This window comes from Lathamus discolor, chromosome 6 (genome assembly GCF_037157495.1).
Source record: "Lathamus discolor isolate bLatDis1 chromosome 6, bLatDis1.hap1, whole genome shotgun sequence".
Lineage (NCBI taxonomy): Eukaryota > Metazoa > Chordata > Aves > Psittaciformes > Psittacidae > Lathamus > Lathamus discolor.
The window spans coordinates 46,884,073-46,911,214 of record NC_088889.1 but is presented as its reverse complement, the minus strand read 5'-3'; the positions used below and the strand labels follow the sequence as shown (position 1 = coordinate 46,911,214).

Sequence of the window (27,142 nt, the reverse complement as noted above, 5' to 3'; positions counted from 1 at the left end):
TTTGTGCCATCCTGTTAACTTTAATCTTATGTAGCTAGGACGTTGAGTTTCTGTTAGTTTCTCATCTGTTTTTTTCTAAGGAGTCATCATCATTTTACTGTGTTTGTAGGACGGGGAAGGAAACTACATTTTTTTCCCGTCAATGTGAAGTTCAGAGCTGTAAGCAAATACTGTTTTCCGTAAGTTCAGTGCCCTATGCACAATGCTTCAAACGTTTCATATGCACCCTGAAAATAACAAAATTTTAGGTCATTTCATGTTCTCGTCTTTCAGAAAGGGAGAACTCAGTTTTCTGGAATATATAAGTTCCTCAGCCTCCAAGGGGCAAAAAAGCAATTTAAGCTTCCCAGAGCAACTTCACAAGCAGGGATAGCTACCAGTGATTACAGTATCGCATTTTTTTCAGAAGATCATCACCTGTAATGACCTTCATATCCTGGATTTTGGCTCAGAAGATGTTTGTGTTAATAAGGTTGTGTCAACAAGTGTCTCCATCTTCACTTATGATATCCCAGGGACACATAATTTAAGAACGCTATAGTGCACAAATGCTGCTGTTACTACGACAAAGAACTGAGGGGGAGATGAATTTCCACACAACAGTACCATTGATAAGGAAGAAAGATGTGCAAGTGTTCAGGAAAGTTGTGGACATGGAACGATTAAAACTAACAGAAAAATATTCCAGTGGGTAGAGTCAAAAAGCTGTTCTTTAATTTTTAAATTTGCACAGCAATAACAGAGACAAATGAGCCTCTGAAATATTTTGGAAAATGTCACTTTGCAAACCTTGTAGATTGCTTAAATGTTTATTAAAATGGACCAAAAGCCAAAATTCTCTGGGTAAAATAAATACTTTGTCTTTGCTAAGTAACAATATTTGTGAACAAAACATAAAACTATAATTTTCATGTGTCAAACATCGTAACATTTAAGATTAAATGTTGGAGTCAGACTGGGCATTTTTTTACATCTTCCTATTTACAAGCTGCTCATTAAGACCATTTACCTCACGTTAGCTATTAAAATGACTAACATTTTTAAAGTTTGCTCCATGACTAAAATAAAAACAACAGAAATGTCCTTTTACCGTAAATTAACAAAAAGCAGAACCATATTTTTGTTATCTAGGAGAACATACTGTTATAAATACAGCTGTTTTTCATCTACAATTACATAAATAATAAACATGCTGCCATTCACAAGGATTTTAATAGATGATTATATATAAGCAATATTATGATCTAGCAGAGGATGGCACGAGTTTTCGTCATTCATTTTTATTGTACTTATTCAGGACCCTTGTCTTCATCTGAAAATTGTGGAACAGACTTCTTTGCTACAACATTATCCAGTCGCTGTCCTTGCAGATACGGGTTCACACTCTGAAAAAGTTTAAAATGATTTATACTTATTAGAAACAGGGAAACATACAAAAGGTAACTAGGATTCATGGATCCATTTATGTATTTCTTATCTGTCAAATACTTGCACACTGAAGAAAAACAAACAAAAAAAATTACTCCCAGGGAGTACATCTGCAAGTCAATCAATTATTTATTTTCTAGTATTTTTTGTGTGCAAGAATTTAATCCTATCCACTAAAAGGATACACGTGAAGGAGAACAATTGAGAATAAAGGACACTTTGAATTAAACACTGTCTTTTTGCTCCACTTCTACTTTCCTCAGCTCAGCAGAGAAGCAGCAGCAACAGATCTCACTCCCTAATTCTTGAGGCAGGACGGAACTTGCTTGAAGAGTACAAGTAAGCTTTAGCTTTTTAGGCTCTGATGAATCTTATGCAGGGAGACGAGTTAGATATCATGATACCATTTCTGACCAAAGTCTCTTCTTTAACCCATCTCTTCTCCAGGAAACCCCTCCTTGTTTCCTCTCTTGATACTGAGATAGAAAAGTGCTGGCACAGAAGCAGAGCCAAGCAAGGTTTTGGCATAGGAAATAGCTCTCATACCACTGCCAGAACAAGGGAAGGCTGGAAAGAATATCCCTGGAGAGGGTTTAACTTCACTTTGCACCATGCAAGCAGCACAACGTGAAACTGAAGATGAACAGATCCTGTCTCAAAACTGTTTGGAGATCATAGTAATGTAGAATGTCTATGCTTGAATTTTATCTGTAGCAATGGAATAAAATGCATTTACTGTAATTGCAAGTATCAAGCAGTTTAGTGGAGCTTCAGAATTAAATATTATTTACACCCACTTTCTGGCCTGTTACAGTGTCAGTGTAAACAAAATTCAAGTATATACTTTCACAGATATAGACAAAAATTCCAATGTGCTGGGTTTTGATGCCAATAAAAATTGTTTGCTTAAGGACAAACTTTGGAGGAATGCAAATTTTCCTGATTCTTGTCAGGCTGGCTGTATCGCAAATATTACTTAGGATATTTCTATGCTTCTTTCCCCAAAATGCAGGAATTCAAAACTATGGAAAACAAAAGAAAAAACCCACCAACGTTTAAAATAGGCATGAAATATTTATTTTCAAATATCCTAAGTATTTGTCAGATCTCTGGAAAAGATTTGGGGTTTGTCTTGTCTTCAAGTTTAAGACCTTGGGATTCTCCAGATCTGTAAACGCTATCATTAATACCTAATCATAGCACAGAGCAGCCTTTCTGCTTGCTTCTGTTGTTTTTTGAGTGCTTTGCTTGCTGCAAGTAAAAACATAAAAATATTAAGAACCAGAAATGAATATGGAAAAATCTTTGAAAACAAAACACTAATTTAATGCTTTAAATTGTTAAAAATAAGACACATGTAAATGATTTGTTTGTGTTTGTTTAAAGAAGTTCTGTTTCACGTTAATTTAGTGAAATTCGTCTGTTGCATAAACTTCTAGGAATTATTTGAAGATTCTTAGGAAGATGAATTGGTCTTTATTTTGGAATGGTACTTGCTACTTTTTGAGCTAAAGTGGAAGAGAATGAGAATACAGAAAAATTTGAATTCTCAACTGACAAAAGAAAACACATAATAAAATGCAAAATTTTTGGCTGATTTTGCTAAAAAATGTTTAATCCTACACAGCTGTGCTGAATTCAAAGTAACATGATTCCTAAGTACCTGCGTGCTCAGCTCCGAGCCCACGGCAATGTGACTCAGTGATTACAGAGCTCCTGTCATGTTTGGGATAACAGATTCTGGACAGGGCTATGCTCATGCATAGACTATTTAAAAGGGGGAGAACTGCTAGTTAAATTAGTGGTCCCCATAGGCTTGCTTGCTGGGCACTGCAAATGCTGGCAAAAAAAAAAAGAAAAAGACAGTAGCAAACAGTAAATACATACCTCTGCTATGTATACTGGTCATTTTTGTATATGTATGTTAGTATGTGTGTTTATATACACACAGAATATATGTAGTTTTGTAGACACCAGTAGTACCTCTGTGACTACTCTGTATCTATAGCATCGTATAGATTTGTGTCCATTTGCGCAGGACTTGCTTTAAGCTAAAATACGGACATTCTGACCCTAAAGACAAATCTGTTGCCGGAAGCTATTCTCCCTAACCTCTCTCTCTGTGCAGAAGGGCATGGAGGAGTGGCAGGGAATGCAGAAGGCAGGAGGGGAACCCAGAGGTCTTCTTGGTTTCTGGAAAAATACACTCTGATGCTGACAGCTCTCAGTTACCCTTCTGCTGACAAAGTAAAAATTCTGAATTGTTCATTAAAGCATTAGCAATTGTTACAGTATTACTCTCAAAACAATAAAATACTTTAAATTATAATGAATTTACTATTGACATGCCTGTGCTAAGAAAATAAATCTGCCGCTGCTCTAATCCTACTCTAACATGCTGTTCTAGCTATTAATAAATAATTCAAATAACTATTCCCAGAGTAAATTCTACTCACTTTGGAGTGAAAATCAGGTGCCTACTTTTTCCTTTTCTGCTAACAAAACTGAAAATCAGATGTAAGTGGGAATCAGATAATAAGCTGAAGATAGATCGTTAATTTACAGCTGAACAGTGTTTATTGCCAGCGGTATGTGAATCGGTAAGAAATGAACTCATCTTCTCCTGTTCTAGCAAAGACTTTAGGTTTGAGAGTTAAATAAATAAATGTTTCAGTTATTTTAAACCAAATTTACTTCATTTACAATATAAACTGTGCTGTCATATTTTGAAAGGCTACTTTCTGTCAGAGAGCTAGGCTTTCTCTTCTTGTAAAAAAAATATGTATATATATCAGCGACAAAGCTGAAGACTTGACTCTGAGAGTGATTTTCGATAAAAGGAAGGTTGACAGTACTAAAAAGAGAGAGGCGATAGTGAGGTGAACTGCACAGAGCTTCTCTGTGATAGAAGGATTGCCTTCCTTTTTCAGGGGCTGAGAGATGAGAATGCATTCATCTTTGTCTTTCATGCAAGTGGGACACAAAGGCAGGAGTTTAATCTGAGGTAAACCTAAGTACGTAAGTGAATCAAATTACATCAGCTAATTAACCATTCCTACTGTCATTTACACCCAAAACCATATTCACATGCATGGGTAGTGATAATTAATTTTACCGATATTTTAGTAGGAAACTTAGATTATGTTTTAAAGATATTTAAATAATTTTAAATGGTTTTACGCAAATAGCATAGATCTTAAAACACAGCTAATATAAGTTTTTTTAAAATTAATGCTCTGCATTGAAATGCATTTTCTGAAAGCAACAGGCTATTTAGAGAATTACATTTTGTACTCGGCAGACAGTCCTGAAGCTTGCTGTAGTAGTTTATCACAGAGATTCCCTGACTTTACACATTATCTAAGGTATAATGCAGAAGGATTAGACTAACTTTTCATTTCAACAGTATGATATTAATTCTTATTAGCTCTCTAGATGATACAGGGGCTGTAAAGTATTTTGATAGTTACCCTCTTTCTTCTTTTTGGACCACCATTAATCTTCTCAAAGAGTAAGTTCTTGCTCTGGAAGGAGAAGAAATGCAGCCATCAAATTCATTACACTTTTCTTTAAAAATATGTAACTTTTGCTGTTAAATATTACCAAGTTTAGAGGGGTGTGTGATTTATAGGAAAGATAAACCACAAATAAATTTAGATATTCCTGGTAATATTCTGCAGTTCTTCAGAAGCTGTCACAGTCTTATTGACGATTTAAAAGCCAGTAATTTTCCACTGTGTTGCACTATATTATCATCTCTGTTCAGGCAGTAAGTGCTTCAAGTACATGATGGTATAACAATATTAACTGGATGATCCCCATCATGTGATACACGGTATAGAAGAAAAAAGAAAAGAAAAAAGAACAGAGACAGAAAGAAAAAAAGAAAAGTAAGAGTGGGAGGGATAGGAAGCAGGAATCCTGCCTCTGATACATCTTTCTATACACTTGAGGTGACACAAGAACAGAAGCAAAAATATTTGCTTTACAAGGGATTTTATAATTCCTTTTAAAAACGGCAATTGGCGTCATTCCTACTGTTTTGTTGTCTTAGCTTATTCCATTCCAGATATCAACACTTCCCAGTGCAAAGTTCTGCTGAAAGGAGTTCAGAGCCAACTCTTCCTTTGTTTAAGTAGTGCCCTCAATAAAGTCTCTAAAAACCATTTGGTCTATAACATTTTTAATGGCAAACCTTTTGAAAACTGCCAAAAACATCTTGGCAGAAGAGAAAGTTATGATGATGAGAAAAGAAGAAGAAAAAAAACACAACACAAAAAAAACCCCTCTGACCATAGTTTACATAAGTGCATCCACATATTGTTGTATTTCATACAAGCAGTGAATTCTAATAAAGTCTGGAATAACACACATGCTCCACACATTTTGTTTCAATTGTGTATTATGAAGAAAAACAAAACTAAACCCTAACCTGAAAATGGAAGAAGAGAAGAATTACATGTATAAAAGCAGAACACTGTATAAACAAGGCCATTAATTCTGCTATAAACAACTGACCTAACATTGATTATATAAATAGAAAGTGTAATTCTAGTGCGAGACAAATTCACCAAACACTTCTATCTTCTCTGCAGCCCTGATATGAGAAAAAACAAACATTTTCAAGTGTTACAATGAAATCTGCCAAAATTGTCTATTTTGTACTTCTCATGTTCATTAAACCCCAATTTCACAAGGCCTATCTCTTGCCCGACCTCAGTTATTTTGTCTGAGTTGTTCCAAAAAGGAACAGAGATGAAGTTGGCCAAGGGAGACATTCTTGACTACTCATTTATGCAAACTGACTTCAGGAAAGCTCCAATTTAACATTTTAAAGAAACCTTCAGATGTGTAAATTATTCTATTTATGAAACAAAGCACTGCTGAAGCCTCTCTCTGTAAACTATTTGACCTTATACTTTTCACAGAGGAATAGCATTTCTGAAACAGAAAGAATTTCATGACTACTGCAGCTAAGATTTCTGTCACTTAGGAAAACTCCTTACAATTGAACTGTTCCTGCTCAGAAAGATTGTATTTTGTTTAGTCTTTTTAGGAATGTTTGAAGACTGTAACTACTACTTAAGCGTTATGCGGAGTGCAAAGCAAATGAGGTTATGGAGCATGAGCTAAGAGTATTCTTGTACGGTAATAGCAATCCTGAAAATATGTTCCACTGCGTAAGGGCCCACGCTCATCAGGCACCAAAATTTGCCCATGAAGTGCTCACCATTCTCATCCATCACTTAGGAGCTGTTAGGAATGAAAGCCGAATTTCTCCAGTTAAAGATACATCTCATATGGAGATGTGCTGCATGTGAATAGCTGCTTTCCCCTCACTCTGGAGCTTCCTTTGCACCCTCCTGGATTAGGAGACTACAGGTTGGGATTTGGGTGGGAAAACCCCAGAAATTAAAATGCTTACAGCTAACCAACTAATGTCAGGGAGAGTTACCCTTAGATCTTTCAGACTTCGCTGAAGCTTTAAATCACTGATAATTGGCAGCTCTGTAATCTGGACCTGCACAATTATTAAGCAAAACTGAAAAAGAAAACTGCATTGGCAAGCTTGCATCCTTTCAGAAGGACTTTTTTTCTGCCAATTTATTCTTATTCGGTATATCAAGCATAACAATTTTTATTACACCGAGCATACTACACTGAATTAAACAAGCTGGACTGTCTGAAATTGAAGATCTACCATAACCTCTCCTAATAATCACCCTTGACATCCAGATATTTGGTAAAGAAGAATTAGTGTTACTCACCATAACTGAAGTTGGACTAAGATTAAATCTGAGTAACTAGTTTCATGTTTCCATTAAAATTAGGAATCTAGAGATGATAACTTCTTTAACAAGAAGTTCCACTTTGTCGAATATTTTTATCCCTGTTTCCCATTTGCCTTTCTTTGCAGTGTCTTGTATCCCTCCATGTAGCTGATAAGCAAAACTGGCATAATTTCTACCCTTAAAATGAAATGTTAGCCATTGCTTCAGTAAAAAAAGATGTTACTGAAAAACACAGTTGCTTTTAATTTTCCATTTGTATTGATACCAGTGTCAGAAACCACAGCCGAATTGCCCTCCTCTTTTTAACCCCTACACGTAGTAGTAGTTAACACTTTGGGTTTCAATAAATAACTTGCATTAAGTGGGGTTTAGATTTGTACTGTAAATTGTATATTGTATGCTATCTTGTTGCAAGTCTGTCTGGATGCCAACAGCACTTTTTCAGACTATCTAAAGAGTCAAATTGTAAGATGCAGAAAAGGCAGACTCAAATGGAAAGTACTTGTCTCCTGCAAGGAAAAGTCTGAACTGAAGGGAAAAAAAACCCAATCCAACCAGCGAACAACAAAAATCTTAAAAACTATAGTTACACAATAAACTTCCAAAAATTCCTTATCTTACTAGTCCCACTATCCCCTCTAGGTTTTCCATGTATGAGGAGAAAAAAGCAAAAGAATCTTTGGGCTAGGGGAGAGTATCAGCTAATTATCTCACCATATAAATAACTTGTTCCCAGGACTTCCCACAGGGCAGCATATTGGTATTTGGAAAGTTGTCCCAAAGACATGAAAATTCTTCCTCTTTCTTCCCTCTCCTAACCCAGTGTACATTTATTATGATTCATATATTGGATCATCCTATGTATTAGTAGTATCTACATGTAATATTTCACATCTACATGGAATCATACACTTTCCTGTATGAGACAGCTTCTAGACTTGTTTTATGTGTCTACTATTCACAGGGTACTGCAGAGGTCCCACAGCTTTGCAAGCATGAATGTCTGTCACCAAAACAAATCAACCAACCTGTTTCTTTGCCACTATTCATGAACGAGCAGGTCTTTTAGTTGTGTTTTTTTTTTTTTCTCCCCTGACCTGCTAATGTAATCTGGGTTTTACTGTGGTTACGCTAAGGAATGCATGCTGGCTCCTTGCAAGGACAAGTCAGAGGGAGCTGTAACACTGCCTCAACCACTCTGTGGCAGGAAAAGGCAGGGGAGAAGCTCCCCCAAGAGCTGTGAGCACATGCCAGCTCACACGGGTCCAGGAGACACTCTGGCTCCAAGGGCCTCAGACGGTGGTGACAGCCTAGTGCATTCACAGCACGCAGGAGTTCGTGGAAATGCCGTCTGTAAATACACAGCCGTTACAGCCCCTGGGGCGTTTGGTCCTAGGCTCTGTCACAGGAGAAGCAGGAAGGGGCTGCTAGTGGACAGAGGGGATTCTGGTGGCTGGGGGCAGTGGGAGGATGAGGATACACACAGTCACCCACTGAGCAGCCCGCAATTGGCTCTGTTGGTCATTTACAACCTAACCCAGATGACAGTAAGTGACCTAAAAGATCTGATCTACTTTATCTCTCATTTATAAAGCCTCAAACAGCTAATTTTTAGAGTGCTTTTCTGCTCTTATTTTTTCTAGAGAGATAAAAATAACAAAACCAGCCATAAAGCCAGATACGGTTGTTATTTATCTTCTTAATATGTAATAATATACAATGAGGAGGCAATTGGGGCAATTCTCTTGGATCTCAGCAGAACATTTGCTCATGCACATTACCAGCTGTTTCACCTCTAATTAAAAAGATCTGGAGCTAGCTATGCTGCAGCTAGATATGATTACTGTTTAGTACCTAACAGTCTGTTTTAATCCATGCATGAGTATTTCCCCTGATTTAGTAGTGATGGATGGAGAAATGAAAAAGGCCAGTATTCACTAATGATCACCTACAATTTGTTAAGCGTATACATTGCTGATGACAATTCCGTATGTATGCTTGATTCTGAAATACTGCTATAGGCCAAAGATTTACAGAGGTGCTTTTACAGTCTTCAAAATGGTATTATGAAAACAAATTACATATGAATAATAAGAAAAATAACAGCATTGTCTGGCATAAATAAGAAAATTCACCATCTGGTGTTTTTAAAATAAAAAACTTTGATGGTAATTACTTAGAATGCAACAAGAGTTTCCAAAATTTGGATATTTGGCATGATTCTCTCTAGAAATTTAGCACTCACATAAGTAATTAAGACTATAAATCTTCACTGGTTTGATTATGAATGATGAATCATTGTCTCACAATTACAGCAGGAGCAGAGGCTGCCAAGCATGTCCATTTATCGATATATGCTTACAGAGCACTGGTTTAGAGCAATCTTCAGTTGTTAAAGTGTTACAACAATAGAAAATGAGACTTTGTGATCTGCTGTAGAAGCATAAATTATGATCATTGTTTTCCTGGCGCCTGAAGATGGATTTGGGATTGGACATTTGACTGATGTAATCTAAGATTAAGCAGCAGAGCTCACCTTGGAGCCTTTACCCTCCAGAAATAGTCTAGCTGCAGTTATTAAGGTCCTTGTATGCTCAGAGCAAGATTTTTGACCTTAGTGCAGCCTGCTGTCTTTATTATATGCAATGTGCAAGATGATAGGTTTTTAATGTAATATAGTGCACAACCTGAATAGAGGAAGAAGCAGCATCAGTCCTCCAAAATCCTTAAGACAGAGAGTTTCCTCAGACCAATTTGCTTGAACCAAGATTTTTTAAGGTGTTCATGCGCTGCTGCACTCCATTTCTTTATTTATTTTTAGTATCTAAGTAGCTGAACAGTGAGCAGTCACTGAACCTGGATAATCTTTCAAATTAGGGACCTGCTACATTTTGAAGCCTTGTGCTAAAATCTGGAGTAATTTCAATTACATGTTTACTGTAGTTTGAAATGTGGTTTGCTGCATTTATCAAGCTCATACACAGTTGTTGTGCTTTGGGACAGGTAATTACAGAAGGATTTCTACTTTCTATTTTATGGACTTTTCACCAATCAATCACACAATCATTATTCCTATATTTTTAAGGGCAAGTCCATCTTTTTAAGAAGTTTCCCTTAATTTTTCCAGCAAAAAACACAATATTCTCCTTGTGGTTTCATAGTATCCCATGCAGCAGACAATACCCATGCAACAAAAATAATCACACAGCATGTACTTACCCACTTGCCCATGTTGGGATAGTCATGCTCTGGATCAAAAAGGTGTTGGTGCAGCTGGTATTCTCTGCTGAACTCTGCTGTGTCTGGGGTGTTTTCTAGACATCCATCATCAACTGCAAAAGTATGTTAGAAAGCACTATGTAGCACATTAATCAACAAACTTCCTTAATGCCATTATGCAATTAAAATAAAAAACAAGCCAAAAAACCTGGATGACTAGAAAACTTCAGATTACTTTTTTTTTTTTAAAGGAGTTTGTCAGGATATATTTAATTTAAAAAACAAAAAAACGAAAAAAGAAAACCAAAACGACAACTTAATGAGACTTCGAAACTGAACAAATGTATTTTCCAAGCTCTCCCACTCTTTTTTAAATTTTAAATTTTAAAAAAACTTCCTTTAAAATCAGTGATTGAGCTTGATTTTACATACAACTGCATGTTATTCTGGTTCAGAAAGGATCAGATCCTCTTTTCATTTTTAAATGCCCAAAGGAAGCTTTAGAAATTGTTTAGGCAATACTTTTGAAGCTCATGGTAAAACAATGCTGTGAGCAAAGACAGAATTTCCTTCACTGAGTAACTCTTCATAAATTCCATTTCTGGTTTGCTACTTTGTTCAAAATGGCTGAAAATCATTTATGCATCATAAGAGCTCATAAAAATGCAATGTGGCTGAAGTTTTATACTGAAGACACTTCTGCAGATTGGTAAGTATCTGATGGGTCCAGAAACCTTTCATCACAGCGGATGGTTTTGCAGACAGTGTCACTTCAAGTACAATACCCTTTAAATTTTTTTTTTTTACCAAAAAAGAGTCATCTTTAGATTAAATGAAGATTCAGTGACTTGAGGCCAGAGCAGCTTTTTGGATACAGTCTGCTCGCCGAGCTCCCTCTGCTTTGTCAACATGGGGAGCTTGCAGTCCTAGTTCTTCTCAGACACGCCCAAGGAGATCCTACCATGGAGCATAATGCTGGGCAGCCAAACAGCTACATATGCCAGAATGCAGGCACTCTGGAGGGGACACCTGTGAACTTTCCTTTCTGTACTTGTGTGATCATTATGTAAAAAGGTCTGCAGATGGATTATCTTTTTCCCTTAGATGTGGGAAACAGTAAACACTTGACTTAAAAATTAGTTGGTTTAATGACCTGAGGAGGTGCAAGTGCAAGAGATCCTGCTTTCTCTCTTTTCTCCTTAAAACAGGGGGAAAAAAAGCTCCCAATAGGAAACAGAGGAAAACTAACCACAGTGGTTAAACAACTCAGAAACCATTAAACTTGGTCACAAGCACTTAAAAAATATTTCAGTCTCAGCAAGGACAAGGTCATTGCAAGAGAGAAGCAGGTGACAACAGAAATGTGGTAGACTTTCTCAGAGCATCTGTGTCTTTTTGGTAGAAAACACAAAGGGCAGCTGGACATATGTGTGTCTTCTGTGACTGCTAATTCAAAAGTCTTCAAGCTCAAGTGCTCCAGGCTTATGTATTCCTGCTGTGGAATGTGCATGTGTAGACAGTGACTGGAAAAATTGTTTTCCATTAAGCAAATCCACAGACCTGATTGAGGAAGGCCTCTGGTAATTTGTATGCATAATACAGTCACCACTTGAATTTCCATTTAAGGCTCTGAAAAACATTTTACTCTAATCCTACTAGATCCTATCTTCACTCCCAGAGTACCTACGACAGAGCCATTTATCCTAGCAGGCAGCACTTCCCTATGAATTCCCCCTGCGTTCAGATCTGACTATATTATTAGCTTAGCTAATAGCTAATAACAACTTTTATTTCACCTAAGAAAGAAAAATTGAAGAGATTTTCAAATACATTTCTCTGGATGTCAGGTTTTAAATTTATTTATCTAATCACTAACAAGTCTAATGGGCAAGCACAGAACTTACTTAGAAGTCTCTGTATGTGATGTGTGTGTGAGAAAACTTAAACCCATCATTTGCAACCTGTCAGGCAACAGCTATATTGAACAAAATGAAAGATTAGATATTTCAGGAGAGATGCAGGCATCATCACCAAAGGGGCTGTAACAGAAAACAGTAAGGGAGGACTATTCAAAATCTTGTCATATTTTTGAATGATATGTAAAAACACTGTTTGCAAAACTCTTCATGTCTTTTTTATCAGTTCTAAGCTAGTTAGAACATTTTTTAATAAGAATACAGACAACTGGTTTGCATTATCCAAATAACATAAAAGAAGACTGAACAGAAAAGATTTTTAAAGGATCTCTTAGCTCACAAATGAAAAAATGAGAAAAATAGAGTGCTCATTCCCAGTTCCAGCTCCCAAAGCAGCCAATGGGCATTTTACTACTACTTTCAGAACTGGAAGTCATTCCTCGGCTCAAATAACAGGGAAAAGATCAATTCCCTTAGGGTATGCCTTTACCATGCACATGCAGTGCTGCTTTCGACATCCTTCAGCACAAGCCACCCAAGCACGGCTTGGTGTACGCACAGCTGCAAGCTGAGGGACATAATGGTTATCTCGGGTACCATACTGCTCCGTGCTCCAAGGCTGTGCTGCTCCTCTGCCAGGGCGACCCTACGTGCAGTGCGCTGGAGTATGTCCACGTCATTCTGTTTCTTGGCACAGATGCGCCCTCAGTGAGCTATAAAGCCACATGGATTGGAGCCAAAGTATCTTAAATATTGACTTATGGTCTGGATTGGAGATCAGGGCAGACAGTTTCATTCCTCTTGGCACAATGAAAGTCTCTAAAATAAGGATAAATCTCATCTGTACAGAATGATAACTTTTTTCAGGGGCCAGCCTAAAAATGAACTCCCTCAGGAACAAAACACTATCGTAAATCTCACTATCTTCTGCTCCAAGGTCAAGATGATTTCTTCCACCTGACCTTCTCTAGCACTCATACAGCAATACAGAAGGTGCACATAAACATAAAAAAAAAAAAAAAATTAATTAATGTTTTTAATTAACATTAAAAAAAAAAAAGCTTATCTAAAACACCTTGACTGATCAACAGTTCTGCTCCTTGAGTAGAGAACGGAAGAAAACACCCACTGATGATCAACTGTTGTACTACTTAGTACAGCACTGAAAGACTGAAAGAGGTACAGTGAGAAGGCCACAGCAGAATTACCTGTTTTTCCAATAGGGCAGGGATTTGGAGGGTCAGGATATCCTTGGTCTTCACTGAAATCCTTTGGTACATTATCTCCTGTCAGCTCAGCCACAATGTTTGGGATATTGCCATAAGGACCCAAGTGCTGGAGACCCTCATGTGCACCACCTAGCAAAGATGACATACACACACTTTTTACAAGATTAAAAGTGTGAGTGCTTTCACAGCTTCAAGTAATCCAGACTTTGAAATACATGTATAATTGTTATAGAGACAGATCCAAGTTTAGATTTCAAACATCTCTTTTAGAAACATAACTCTGTGACCTAAATTGGATAACTTCGGTCATGAAAAATGAAACTAGGAAACAAAATCAGCCAGTTACCATTAATCTTAGGGTTATGTTTCTTCCTTAACTATTTAAGTTACAGGTAAGAAAATGCAAAGAAAAAGAAACACAAGACAGTAATGGAACTTAATAGATTTACAGCACAGTCATCTTCAGTCACCAATACCTTTACTGTTCATTGTAGAAACTAATAACTGAAGAAGATATGGCAAGACAGCACCATGGCAAAAAGACAAAGTTAATGACACTAGAAAAATAATGGCTGTTTGCACAGCCTAGAAATACATCAATGAAGTCATGTGGGGGACCCAAGGTATAGCAAATTTGCTTGTATAAACCACAAAAATTATTTTTAAATCAAACAATTTCTTAAACACCAATTTCAGTTTCCTGCAGTAATGGTGAAAAGTGAGTAAGAGTCCATATTGCTGATTAGAATTCTTGTGCAGGTATACTTACACAGTCAGTGGTCATTATGGTATGAAACATCACATGCAGTGAATTTTATACTTCTACTTAACAGATCAGGCCTAGATGCAGGCTTTTATATTTGTCTGCATAGATTTCCATGAAGCACCATCACTGCAGGATTACAACAGCAGCATGCATGCAATAACATTACGTATCACTATATGTGTTACTATAAAACTACACGCAGGTTTTATAACTCAGTGGTGGAGGACACAACGGGTGATGGGCTTCCTATTCTTGGGCAAACACACACAGGAGTGGTGTGCAACAGCCTTCTTCCACACATCTCAGCTTGGGCGCCTTGCCTTTGATAAGCAGGGTCTTCCACTAAAGGTTTGGGAACCAAGCTCAGGCCATTCTCTTTATATGTCTCTCTACAAATATTTATCTGCTGCAGATCTTTTCTGCACGCATTACTGGCCAAATGCATCAACAGGCTAAAACCCAGCTGCTTGCAGAGTTTGCAAATACTATTGTACAGTATTCTTTTGAATTTCAGTCAAATAAAAACTTCATTTCAAGCATGCTCTTTTCCTCTGCCATATGACAGCCACCACACACGTTGCAGCAATAGCTAATATAGTTATTGAGTTCTGAAATGGCCGTGTGACAGCAACATTTTTTAAAAACCTGTATAATGAGGGATAACAACATACAGTCAACATATAAATTCCATGAAAAATGAATGAGAGGAAAAGGAATTTGATGATGGAAAATGTGAGATTAAGAGTGAACACAGACACAACAGTTTGGGTAAACAGGATGGTCACCGTATTATCACCAAAGAGTCTTATTTACATTTCTATAATTTTCATAGGTCCAGAAGATTGGAATAAAGATTCTGAATATGAAAGCTGCTCCAGAAGAAGCATTCAAGTACTCCTGTTCCAACTCACAAATAAATACTACCAGCCTAAAGCATCTTTTATACAGCTAGGCACTGTAAGATAACATAATCACTTTCAAAATTGCTAACATAACCCAGTTTTGAGAAATTTTGTATTCATTTCTACATTTAGAAGTGGCAGGTGAGTCAAATCATCTACATTTTGTAAATAATCAGCTGGAAGCTGACATCAAAGTACCAGAAGCAAGACAGTCTATAAACATATATGTTTCAATTTTATTTGCACGATGGACTAAAATCTAATCAACATGCTAATTTTCCCCCTTGAGTATACATTTCTTATTCTGTAATGCAGTGTTGAAGGAAAGTTTCATAGATATGTAACAAACATAAAAGTAGCCCTATAAAAAAATTTGCATCTCTGTCACATGCATTTTTTCCCTTGTAGCTGATCATTAGACCTGTTACTAAAACCACAATAGCATTATACACACTATGAACTTTACTATACATTTACAGTCCATAGTCAACACAAAGATGGTGCTTGTAAGAACTGCATAGATTCACAATAACACCATGGGGATGAGGTTAAAAAATGTATAACATACATTTAATCTAATGTCATTTAATCTAACATCTAATGTATACCATAAAATATTTCCTTTGTACTGAGCCCCTTCACATGAAGATTGATTGCATATATGTACTTAAAAGCATCAGGTTATGATTGTGCTGTAAACTACAGAACCACATAATCAATACGTGTTTGAACATCCTGTATACAATGTGGTTCACTATGGGACAATCCATCAGATAGAAGCATATCTATGCTTGTATGTGGTGCAGACCTCTTGGCACCAAAGCTCCATCCATAAAGAAAACAGAGGTACTTAGCAGGCTCCAGTGTGCTATATATACATGTAAGTTTAAACTGACTGCCAAGAATTCCCTTGACTGAGTACAAAACAATCTTTTTATATTAATATAAAGGATTGTTTCCTTTAGGTATAAATGTCCAGGATCATTTAAGGGTTTTTCCTTTCTTTCCAAGAGTGGAGACAATAGCACCTGCTCTGGTGCCATAATTTAGCACACTTGAGAAAAATCATTCAAGTAATAGCATATACTCAAGTGATAGCATTAGCAAAGCCCATTCCTTATAAAATCTGATAAACAGTGCACTCAGTAAAGACTGCAATAATAAAAATAAAATGCTATGAATCTACCACATAGGGATATTGCGTACAGTAATTCACAAGCCACATTAGTTTTGGTATTGCAATGTTATTGATTTGAAGAAACATACTAGGATTAAATACACTGCAGCTACCAGGTCAAAATACTGTGATACAAACATATACAGTCAGCTACAAATATGGCACAAAGTGGTTCTCTTGAACCTCCTGTCAGAGACTGAAAGAAAAAGATGACTGAGGAACTTCTTGTAATTTGCTATCCAAGGGAAGCATGAGAGACACCATTGTTAAAGTATTTGAAACTGGACTGGCAAAAATACAGAAGAACAGTACAGAGAACATGCTTGTACTGAGAAAGGATGACCTAGGTAAATCTATTTTTTCCCTATCCCTCCTTACTTCTTGTATGAACTGGCTTCTGTGTGCCACATTTTGGCAAAAAATCCTCCAAACCAATCAGCTCCCTTTCACGTGTGGGATTTCTGTGTGAGAATGTAGTGATTTTACATCTCTACAGGATAAACTAGAAGTTTAGGCCTTTTGGACTGAAATCAATACAGTCATAAGTAAGATTTGGATTTCGTTTAAAATATATGCACCAAGTATATTTAACCATCTTCAGGTACTGGGCTTGAACTGTTACAGAGTGGAAAACAAAAATGGAACAATGTCCTCCTCCTCTTTCCTATAATTCTGGAAAATCATCTAACGAATTGCTGGTATCACCTCAATTAGAGATACCTGGAATAACTAAAATTTTAAAGCGCTCACATTTTAGCTCATTTCCTTGTAGAATCAAGGCTGTCTCTACGGGTGGGAGGACAATATGGTAACTGGTTTTGGAGAAAAAAAGGGGCGGGGGGGGAGGGAAAGAAAGAAAACACAAAGAGCAACTAGTTCCCTGCCAGTATTGAACATTCGCCTGATCAAACACATGTAGTGGAAAAGCTGTTAGTCCACTGAAATTCTAGTTGCTGCTACCCACCTACTGGTAGCATAAAGAATAACTGAAACAAATCTGATCTCAGAAGCAACCCTCCACATCAAATACAAACAGGTAATGCTGCCCCACGAGAAGAGTAATTTTAAGAAGGTCAGTCGGAATAGATTTTCAGAGTGTGAAATTATTGCAGAACATTTAAAGACAAATAATAAGACAAATTTGCCTTTCAGTCTGATTGGAACTGTTTCCCACATCATGGTGTAGATAGGGTTATCCCTCTTCCAAATTCAGAAAAGAGGTGGTTTGGCCAATGACAGCTAGGAGATACAAAGTAGAATGGAGTATGAGCAGATGTTATGACTAAATAAATCCCAGATCTCAAATTAAAGCCCTTTTATACATAGTCATGCTAGATGCCCTACTTTTCATATTTTTGCTCTTAAACATAATGAAGTGGATTCTTGAGGTGTCTAAGCCCTCTTCAGATGCACAGAGGAGTACTCCCCCCAAGTAAGATCTGCACCTCTTATGATCTTGAGCTATACAAACTCCAAGCAAATATGAGCTGCAAGGGAGGCCTGGTATACCTTATCCTATTTGTGTAAGATTCCTGAGGGAGTAAATAGATATTAATCAGAGATGCAACAGCATCTTTGCTTCTTTGCAAAACCTTTTGTTAACCTAGACTCTCAGTTCTTATCACTGCAAAAAATGCATTTGCATTTCATGGGACAGATACAAGGAAAAAGGTTTTTACTGTGAGGGTGGTGAGGCCCTGGAATGGGTTGCCCAAAGAAATGCTTCATCCCTGGCAGTGTTCAAGGCCAGGCTGAAAGGAGCCTTGGACAACATGGTCTAGTGTGAGGTGCCCCTGCCCATAGCAGAGGGGTTGGAACTAGATGATCTTAAGGTTGTTTCCAACTGTTCTATGATTCTATGATTTACCTTATATCACTAAAAGCTTTACAGTCCAAATGTGATTTCTCCCATGCATCTTCAGCTAGCTTCACCCTGGAGTCCTATCCTGATTGCTAAGATGGATTAAGATCAAGAAATAAGAGGCACTGAAAAAAATTATGAATTATCACATTTTCTCTATTCCACAAAAGCTGCTAAGTAAGACAGTAGGAAAGGAGAAAGAGCACAGGAGAACCAAGTATGGAAAAATGCAAACCTAGCCAACTTCTTTAACCTTTCAAGATCACGCCTTAGGAAACCCAAGAAAACTACAGCTATACATACTCAAGCATCCCAGATTCCAGAGTCAGCTTGTCTTCTTAATGACACGGTTTCTTAAACTATAAAGATTAATTTTCTTTTTTCTCTGCAGAAGGACAAATTCTTCTCAATGTGTTTTCTAAAGCCTTAAGCACACATATCATACAATTACTGACCTTGTTTTCAGTGAGTAATTCCATTCTATCCCATATTTTAATTACAAACAGTACAAATATGTAAGATATTAAATGCTTTTTTGTGAAATCACAAAGTAATGCCTATGCCTCTCTCACAACAAATTTATAACATTAGCTTATACACTATTATTATTCATTATTCAAATTGCACACACACAAAAAGATCTAGCAGCTCACTGTTTGGCTGACACAGCAAAAACAATCTCTTAAGCCTTTCTTGGTTGAGCAGTCCTCTTCTGGACTATATTAGTTTGCCCTGAGCGGAAAGCTTTTGCACTTCACTGCATGGATAAGCTTACTTTTTACAGACAGTGCAACGTGCAGCACACAGCAATAGGCCCCCTCTACCATGCTGACTTCCAACTGCCATGCATCAATAGAGTCAAGGGGAAGCAAGTCAAGCACACACCCAGTGTGTTATGGTAGCTGCCATAACATTAGCTTTCTAACGACCACATGTGCAGTGCATGGCTGTATGGAACCAGGCAACGAAAGGAAGCAGGTGACCTACTTTATCCCACACGGGATGGGACACTGTTTCAGTCCCATAAATGTAAGTGTGCCAATGAAAGATTGGAGGGCTTTATTCACTGTTATTGACACCGGATACATGAGGAGTCCAGATGCTCTGTCCGTGTCAGCACACTCACAGTTAAAGAAAAATACTCCTTTTGCACCTATAACATGAAGCATTGGGGCACCAGAATTGTGAGGAATGGGATTGTGTCTTCTATCTACCACTCCACCGAACTTCACAAAGTTTTCCTGGTCATTTCCCCACTCATATTCATTCAATTCCATTTCCCATGCAGATGGCTCAAAGTCCCAGCTGGTTCTCCAACAGAAGTGTTTAAAAGCTTTGCATGCCTGTCTGACAGCTGCCAAAAGGATGGACTACCCCAGACAGCCTCGCTATGAACAATCCCAGTGTGGGGCTACAGAGCTCCCATGCCTCTGCTTTGGTGAGTTGGTATAACTTCACAACTCCAAAAGCAGAGTCAAAATGTGGTTTCTTTTGCACTTGAACAAAAGTGTTGCCACACGATGAAGATGCAAGAGAGTGGTGAGATGAAGAGCTCTGCCAGGTAAGACCAGTGCTAATCTTAGGTGGTGCAAGAGGTACTTGGGCCAGCTAACCTGCGGTACTAAAGCATCCTAAGGGGAAAAACCAGCTTCTTCCTCCCATCTGTTCAGTGGCTGAGAACATTCCTCTTATTCACCCCTGCAGCAGCTGTGAGGGCACTGCTGAAAGCATGCACGACAGGAAGCACAGAGAGAACAGCTCTGGAAACCTCGGGAGCATGCCAGAGATCCTATCTCCTGCATACAACACCACAATCAAGAAAAGCAAGCATCTCTTCTTTGTCTAGACTTCTAAAATATCTTTTCATGAAATGAAATAAATTTTCAAAGCTTCTCTTACTGTATTTAAAATTCAGATGGAAGCAGGAGAAATGCACATAATTTTGAGAACAATTAGAAAAAGGTACAAATCCTAACTAAGAATTATTTTATGCATATGAAAGACAAGCAGGGAAAAAATCTTTGAAAACAAGAGCTCATCATAATTTATCCAATATTCAGTGGCAGATTTTCAAGTTCTTATGGACCATATTCCATCGCTAGATAAAATTTTACAGTTTCATATTAAATTTCTACATAGCATCTGCTAACACTAGAAAACAGAAGTACGATAAAGCATGAGATAATACAGAAGCTATCATATTCCCTCCTCTCCTCAGGTTTCTTACCTCTCACTGCATTATTTCCCTCTAGTAACATGTAAAAAATAAAAATGCTACAAATCCCAGTCTAATTGATTAGTTACCTTTAAGTACATGATAACCTACTGAATTCTAAATCCCTACAGGTCGGACACCTTTCTTCCCTGAAAGAGTTCCATCCCAAATGGCTTTCACCTTTGATGGCATCCTTAAAGATAAGTCCCCAAGTCAGAACCACATGCAAATAACAGATCAGGACAGAAACAGGGTTTAATGCACTTTTCTTCTTGCATGTCCCATTGACTGCCGTCTCTGACAAGCACAATAGTTTTGAGAAATTTCCCTGCCTCTCCCCAGACACACCAAGGAGACAAGAGCAGTGCCTACACATCTCCTGCAGCACCAGGGCATTGAGAAAGGGCAGTTCCTTCTGAAACTGAGAAGTGGCAGAGCCCACAGCAGTAACAACCACTGCCTCCACTGGACCTTGCCCTTGCTCCTCGAGAGGAAAAGCTGTCAAACACCTCGAGGTAACATGGCACCACCTCCATACAGCGATATAAACACCAATTTTGCTTTCTTATTATTCACTGCTTGTCATGGTTAAGACATTTAAATGGAAGCGTTACGGGCCAAATTTTCAACTGCTTGTCTTTGTTAAAGAACAAACAAAGGCATACTGAGTCATTATTTTCCTGGTTTTGGAGTTACAGGTATAATCGTTTCATATTTTCTTCACAGAGCTGTGCCATACCACTGAGATAAAGAAAATTCACCGTATACCACCACTGTTGTTTGGCAGTGTCACCAGTTTTTAAATTCACGGGTTATCATTTTAAGTCACCTCTCTTATGACATGTACCACTGCCTGATACTCAAATTCTGGTTACATTTGACATTACAGTTTGGGGAATAAATACAAAGAAAACTATAGGAATTCTTAGTCAGATCCATACAAATCCAGATGTCTACCATATTAATGAATGAAAAGTGAGGCTCTACCATTATCATTTTATGTTACAAATTTGAGATGTTCATATTAAATTTTGAAATAATATTTCCTGGGCTATTTCAGTAATTTGCAAAATAAAATAAAATAAAAAAACAAAAAACCAACCAACCACACCCCCCAACAACTGAAAGCAGAGACTAGTAGAGTGATATTGTGGTATGATTTTGTTTGTTAAATGTCAGGCCTGTAATGCAGCGTTAGACTGAGGTCACACGTGCTTCAGCAAAAGCAGTCCCAGTGTGCATGTTAATTTACATCCTAAGTACTGCAGGACTTTCTCTACAAAACAGGTGCAGTAATCCAAACCCCAAATGATTGTGTGGTCTCTTTGCACTAAATTGACATGACAAAGTGGCCCTGAAGCAGCAGAAGGTCTGCCCAGCCCTGCGGCAAGCTGCCAGCCCAGAGACTCCATCACTGCTACCCTAGATGCTGGCACAGCAGATGTAAACTAGAGCAAAGAGGATGCAGCCATCACATTGCCACGCTTGCTGACCCCAAATATTATACTCCCATGTGTAAATGGTTATTACTTCTAGTCACCCAGTGAAGTCCAAATATATTCGGGTGTAAGCACAGCACACTCTAGCCCAAAAGCAATGGAGTGCAAACATAATTTCTGTACTGCTTTCACTGGGTACACTCATAAGCAAAGTTTTGGCAACTTTCTAATAAGATTTTACTGTTCTTGCAGGAAACAAGTAGCAGTTCTGTAAGTATGTTACAGGCCAGAGAGCAAAGTAACACAGCACTTAGTATTCTTATTAGGAAAATGGAAACAAAATAGACATTAACACACATGAGTAATTGCATAATTTTACAGGGAGTAAAACTTTCATGCAAAGCGCTATTTGTACAGTCTGTGCTGACAAGTCATTAACTACCAGTTGTTAGAAGAAATATTAGCATAATGTTCCAGCCTCTTTTGACTTTAATAGTCTCAATCAGGCAAACAGTAACTAACTTCTTCTAAATCAATAATCGGGTATGTATTTCCTTTCAAAATAGTCAAATAAACCTTAGCCTTTTCTCAGCGGCTATAAGCAGCATCTGCAGGAGAGTCAAAAGCCTCCCAAAGAGGCATAATTATTTTCTTATTCCTACAAACAATTAGGATTTAAGACACAACATTTAATGCTGTCACTGAGGCTGACAGCACTACGCATCTTTTGCAGCTCTGGGCTGTCATGCCAGCACTTTCATCAACCATCATCTTGTTTGAAGTATTTTTAAGAAATAAAAACAAAACAAATCAAACACAAACAAACAAGCCACCCAAGAGGTTTTCCGTTGTACTGAATTGTAGAGAAGACAATGAAAATGTAAGGTCATATTTGCAAGATGAAAATAAGACCACATTTCCCATTACCAAGTGAATCGCTATGAACTGCCCAAGCTGAGCTAAAGGTGCCCCCGTGCGTTTAAGTGAGGTTTTACTGTTCTCCCAAGCTTGGCTTAATAGTCCTGAAAGCTGCATTACACATATATTCCTTCCCCCTCCGCCCCCCAAGAAAACCCCTTAAATATTGGAATAAACTTACAAGCATGCAAGGGAAGAAAACCAAAAAACATGTGGTCTCTAACTCAGTAAACCCCCTGACAGGCACAAAAAATAACTCATATATTTTTGAAATGTTGAAGCTATTTCCTTATGTTATTCTTTTGTCCTCTATTGACACAGATACAGTCTCCTTCTTGTTTACAGAAAATCTGAATGTAGCGCAGTGGTGCTTGTACAGTATTTTAGTGAGTAAACTACTAAAGAGTAAGTACTGAAACACAGCTACTCCACAAAAATTCGTTTGCTTTTCTATTTTTGAACACTCTTTTTATAAATAGCGCTAAGTTACTCTACAATAGCTTTCTGAAAAGACAAATTAACAAGGAGAGTTAATATCAGAGAAATTAAAGCAGTTAACATGGGTTTATTTTAGGAATCAGGATGTGAAGAAAGCAAATCTATTAACTGGTCAGCAAAAACCAGCTGCCTCTAAGATACCACCTCGGGTGTTAAAAACATCTTCACTTGACACTCATCACGCAGGATCTGTTTGGCTTCTGTGTGCTTACATGCCATGCACCATCTGCTGGCTGCGATACCCAAGTGCAGGGAATCAGCCAGCAAACTCCCTTTTTTGTGACATATTTATCCTGTGAACTGCTTCCAGACAGCTAACAGAGCCCTGGCAAGGGAGGGGAGCTCAGGCTTCTGCCGCACTTCCCTACGGGCTCTGTCCTCACCAGGCGGCTCTCGTTGCCACCAAGACAGGGGGAAAGCCACACCACCCACACTCCTCTGGATTTCCAACCTCCCCGTGGGTTACACACAGCTTGAAATACACAGGAATTTCTTGGTAGATTAAACTCTTTACCAGGCATTTTCTTGACTCTACTCCTATTTCAGCAGCTTGACCTGAGGTAACAGGTAAATTGACAAATGCAAAGGGAAGGAAAAATAAAAACAAACAAACAATCAAACATGTATTTCTGGATTTCAATAGAAGAAAATGCAGCAACTTCTTTCAAATAACAAGCCATATTTTTTCTATCTATCAACAAGAAATCTGGTCACTTAGGAAACAGAACACATGCTGCAAAATGTATTTTCTGAAAAGTGTTTCTCTTTCAGTTGTCTTTGGTACAGAGCTGTGTGAAGTAAGTGACTTCACTTACTAAAGCCAAGGCAGCCCTAAGCATGCTTTTATTTTTTTGGTGGAACTGGGGCAGAATAACCATGTATCATTCTTTGCAACACATCCATCATGTGGTTTTCAGCATTTTAAAGTCAAAATATGATTAACACCAGAAAAGATGTAAATAGCTGAGAGGAAAATGGGCAAATTAAGAAATATGCTTATGAACTAACAGCAGTAGTATTCTTTGATATATGAAATTATTAAGATCTTAGCTGGAATAGGTTATTATAATAATCACTTAAGATTTGCAAACATTTTATCATAATCAGGCTGCTAGTATAAACTTGTCTATATTATGTCTCCAAATTGCAAAGCCAGAAGAATTAATTTTTCCCAGCAGCACATTGTTTGCAAGTGTACACATACAACAGGTGAAATCTTCAGCCTGGCTTGGCTGAAGCTGTTGTTACCTGCAACTATCAACACTACTGCACGTCTACTCTGCTGGGGCAATTTCTGATGAAAACCATTTTGTTAACTAAACCAATCTTCTGGAGGAACATACTAAAATTATTAAGCTCTGATTGATAAAGGTTTTTTAATGCTGAGATTAAATAAGTGGTCAAAATGAGAAACAGATGTACTCCAGAACAGGCAACGGGTTGATTATGAGGATGCTGGCAAGGGATGAACCAGGTTTTAAACTGTCTGCTACACAGTTCAATATTAAATGTCTACCTACAGTTCAATAAATGCCTGGAAGTCAACCCTCCTAGCAGCTTAGAATTGCTCATAACAGAAATTTCACACCCAATTTTACTCTCCACTAGTTTCAGGCAAAAATTCCCAATGAAGGCAGCACCTCAGAAGAGTAGTTAGTGATTTATCACTTTGCCATGATAGTATTTGGGATGAAAACTCTATTTTGCCTTGACATATTCCAACTCTAGTTAAACTTCTTTCTTCCCTATCCCCTTAGTTTTCCCTTCTATTATCTCGTATATATTTTTAAGGACTTGCACACCGAATTATTAGCCAGTATATAAATTGCTGCAGAAGTTTAGTAAACCCACTGTTTTGAGGTACTAGAGAGCAAATGCTTCTAAAACAGTAGAATTTCTCTACAAAGCCTGTACATTAAAAAAACACATCACTTTTCTGCCAAAATCACTACATTATGGAAGGTAAAAGATGGATGATGATTTTAAAATAAAGATCGCACAACAAAATGGTAAAAAAGTCCATGATTTTAAGCTCAGGATATTCTGCATCTATATGCAAAACAGCAATTATTACTAAAAAATATTATTAAATTAGTCATAACTCAAAGCAGAAATTAGCTACCTTCAATGCTCTGTGGACCAACCAGATTCATAGCCTGGTGTGCTGGATATTCTACCCGGGGTCTGGCAATGCCCAGTTGCTCCATAACGCCATGAAGGAGCCTCTGGATATCTGCTTCAGAAACCCTGTCAGGAGTCCTAGGGCTGTGGCTAAAAGCTGAAGCCAATCCAAATGCCAGCAGAAATACCATGTTACAAAGCAAGGCAGGTGTCATGCTGGCAGCCACTTTCATCCTGTGAAAAAGAAAGGAATTTGATTATAAATGATAGTGGGAAAAAAGTCCAGTATGCATGCTGGAAATAACTTCTGCTCTTACTACCACACACAAATGTATACTGCCACATACAGTCTACTACCACAGCTTCTAGGGGCAGCTGAAAATCTAGCCAGCTGAAAACTGGAGGAGGAGCAGGGCTAGCAGGGTGGGTGGGTTCTTCTCTTCTAAAAATAAAATAATAAAGTAGCAAACCACAGAAACAGATTTTCTGATTTGTGCTTGCCCACAGCATTCATTTACAGTCACTGCAAACAAAATGGGTCCACCGTTTCATCTAATGACACATGTCCCCTCCCGTTTATTCTATTTAATAAAGCTTGGGGCTAAAAGCAAAGAACCCTTCATCCTGAAACTGTGTTTTCCAAGCTCTGAAAAATTAATCACTTGAAACTGCTGAACAATCTGGATTATATTTTATTGGTACCTTAGAACAAAGGGCTGTCTGCTTCATATGCAGCATGTTCCCCGCCTGCAGCAAATGGCTTTCATTTTTGTCCTTTCACTAACAGCTGCACAGTATAGTTTATTTGGGCAAAGAAAAAAAAAATATACATATACATATACATATACATATACATATACATATACATATACATATACATATACATATACATATACATATACATATACATATACATATACATACCAAGCACCACTTACTGTGCTCTTTGAGAGGCTGAATTTTAACCAGAACTCTTTTTTCTTAGAACTCCGTTTCCCCTCGCATCAGAGAATAATTGAAGCGCATCACTTCCAACCGCTTGAATAAAAAATCCCTGCCGTCCCCCTTACAGTACACACAGCTGCCCGATATCTGCACGCCAGACGTTTAAAGATGCTCCACTGCTCCCGCCACCCCACGTAAAGCACCTGAAAACGTCTTTGAGACAAAAATGGCTGAAACAGCCAAGGCTGGAAATACTCCCAACACGCCAGTGCGCGGCTCCACCAGAGCACAGCACACCGCACACCGCCCATCCCGCTCCATCCGGCGGTGCCGCAGAGCGCCGCACGGGAGTCGAGCCACCTCTTTCTTATTTAGATGGCGAAAAGCCTGCTTCCTACGAAACACCCCCGGTTAACATGCACCCGAGCAGGGCTGCCGCTCCGCTGCCCGCACACCCTGCACCTCCGAGCTGCGCCCGTGGAAAGCGGGGCCGTGTACCCTTCCCTTCCCCCAATATCCAGGGTGGCTTAGCCGCCGCAGGAGCCCCCCGGGGAGCCCCGCTCGGCCCTGCCGCCCCCGGTATCTCCGGGAGCGCCGCGCTCACCTCCCGCTCCTGGCGCGACGCTGCATGAGCGGCGAGTTCGCAGCCGCGCATCCTCCGTGCGCAGCCGCGGCCCCTCGTCCACCTTCCCCCCGGCGCCAGGCCCCCGCCAGCA

The 27,142-nt window shown here is 38.4% G+C and overlaps 1 protein-coding gene across 3 annotated transcripts; it reads right to left on the bottom strand.

Annotated features, from left to right (window-relative positions):
* Positions 1 to 27,131, bottom strand: SCG5 (secretogranin V). 3 transcript variants are annotated; one of them, XM_065686627.1, is made up of 6 exons: positions 27,031 to 27,131; positions 25,483 to 25,715; positions 13,564 to 13,713; positions 10,440 to 10,552; positions 4,899 to 4,952; positions 1 to 1,385 (listed from the first exon to the last, which is right to left on the bottom strand). In XM_065686627.1, the coding sequence occupies exons 1-6, from the start codon at positions 27,054 to 27,056 to the stop codon at positions 1,290 to 1,292; spliced, it is 672 nt and encodes a 223-aa protein (XP_065542699.1). In that variant the 5' UTR covers positions 27,057 to 27,131; the 3' UTR covers positions 1 to 1,289. The 3 variants fall into 3 exon arrangements, with proteins under 3 accessions (XP_065542699.1, XP_065542701.1, XP_065542700.1); XM_065686629.1 differs by lacking the exon at positions 27,031 to 27,131 and adding an exon at positions 26,630 to 26,647; XM_065686628.1 differs by lacking the exon at positions 27,031 to 27,131 and adding an exon at positions 26,420 to 26,563.
* Positions 27,132 to 27,142: the final 11 nt, after the last annotated feature.

What these genes read in the sequence shown, in the direction of transcription:
- SCG5 (XM_065686627.1), bottom strand. Translation starts at nt 27,056, where the DNA reads ATGCAGCGTCGCGCCAGGAGCGGGAG. An exon ending in CTGCCCTATTGGAAAAACAG is followed by an intron (nt 10,553 to 13,563) that starts GTAATTCTGCTG and finishes ATACTTTTGCAG; the next exon opens with TTGATGATGGATGTCTAGAA. An exon ending in ATCCCAACATGGGCAAGTGG is followed by an intron (nt 4,953 to 10,439) that starts GTAAGTACATGC and finishes TTCTCCTTCCAG; the next exon opens with AGCAAGAACTTACTCTTTGA.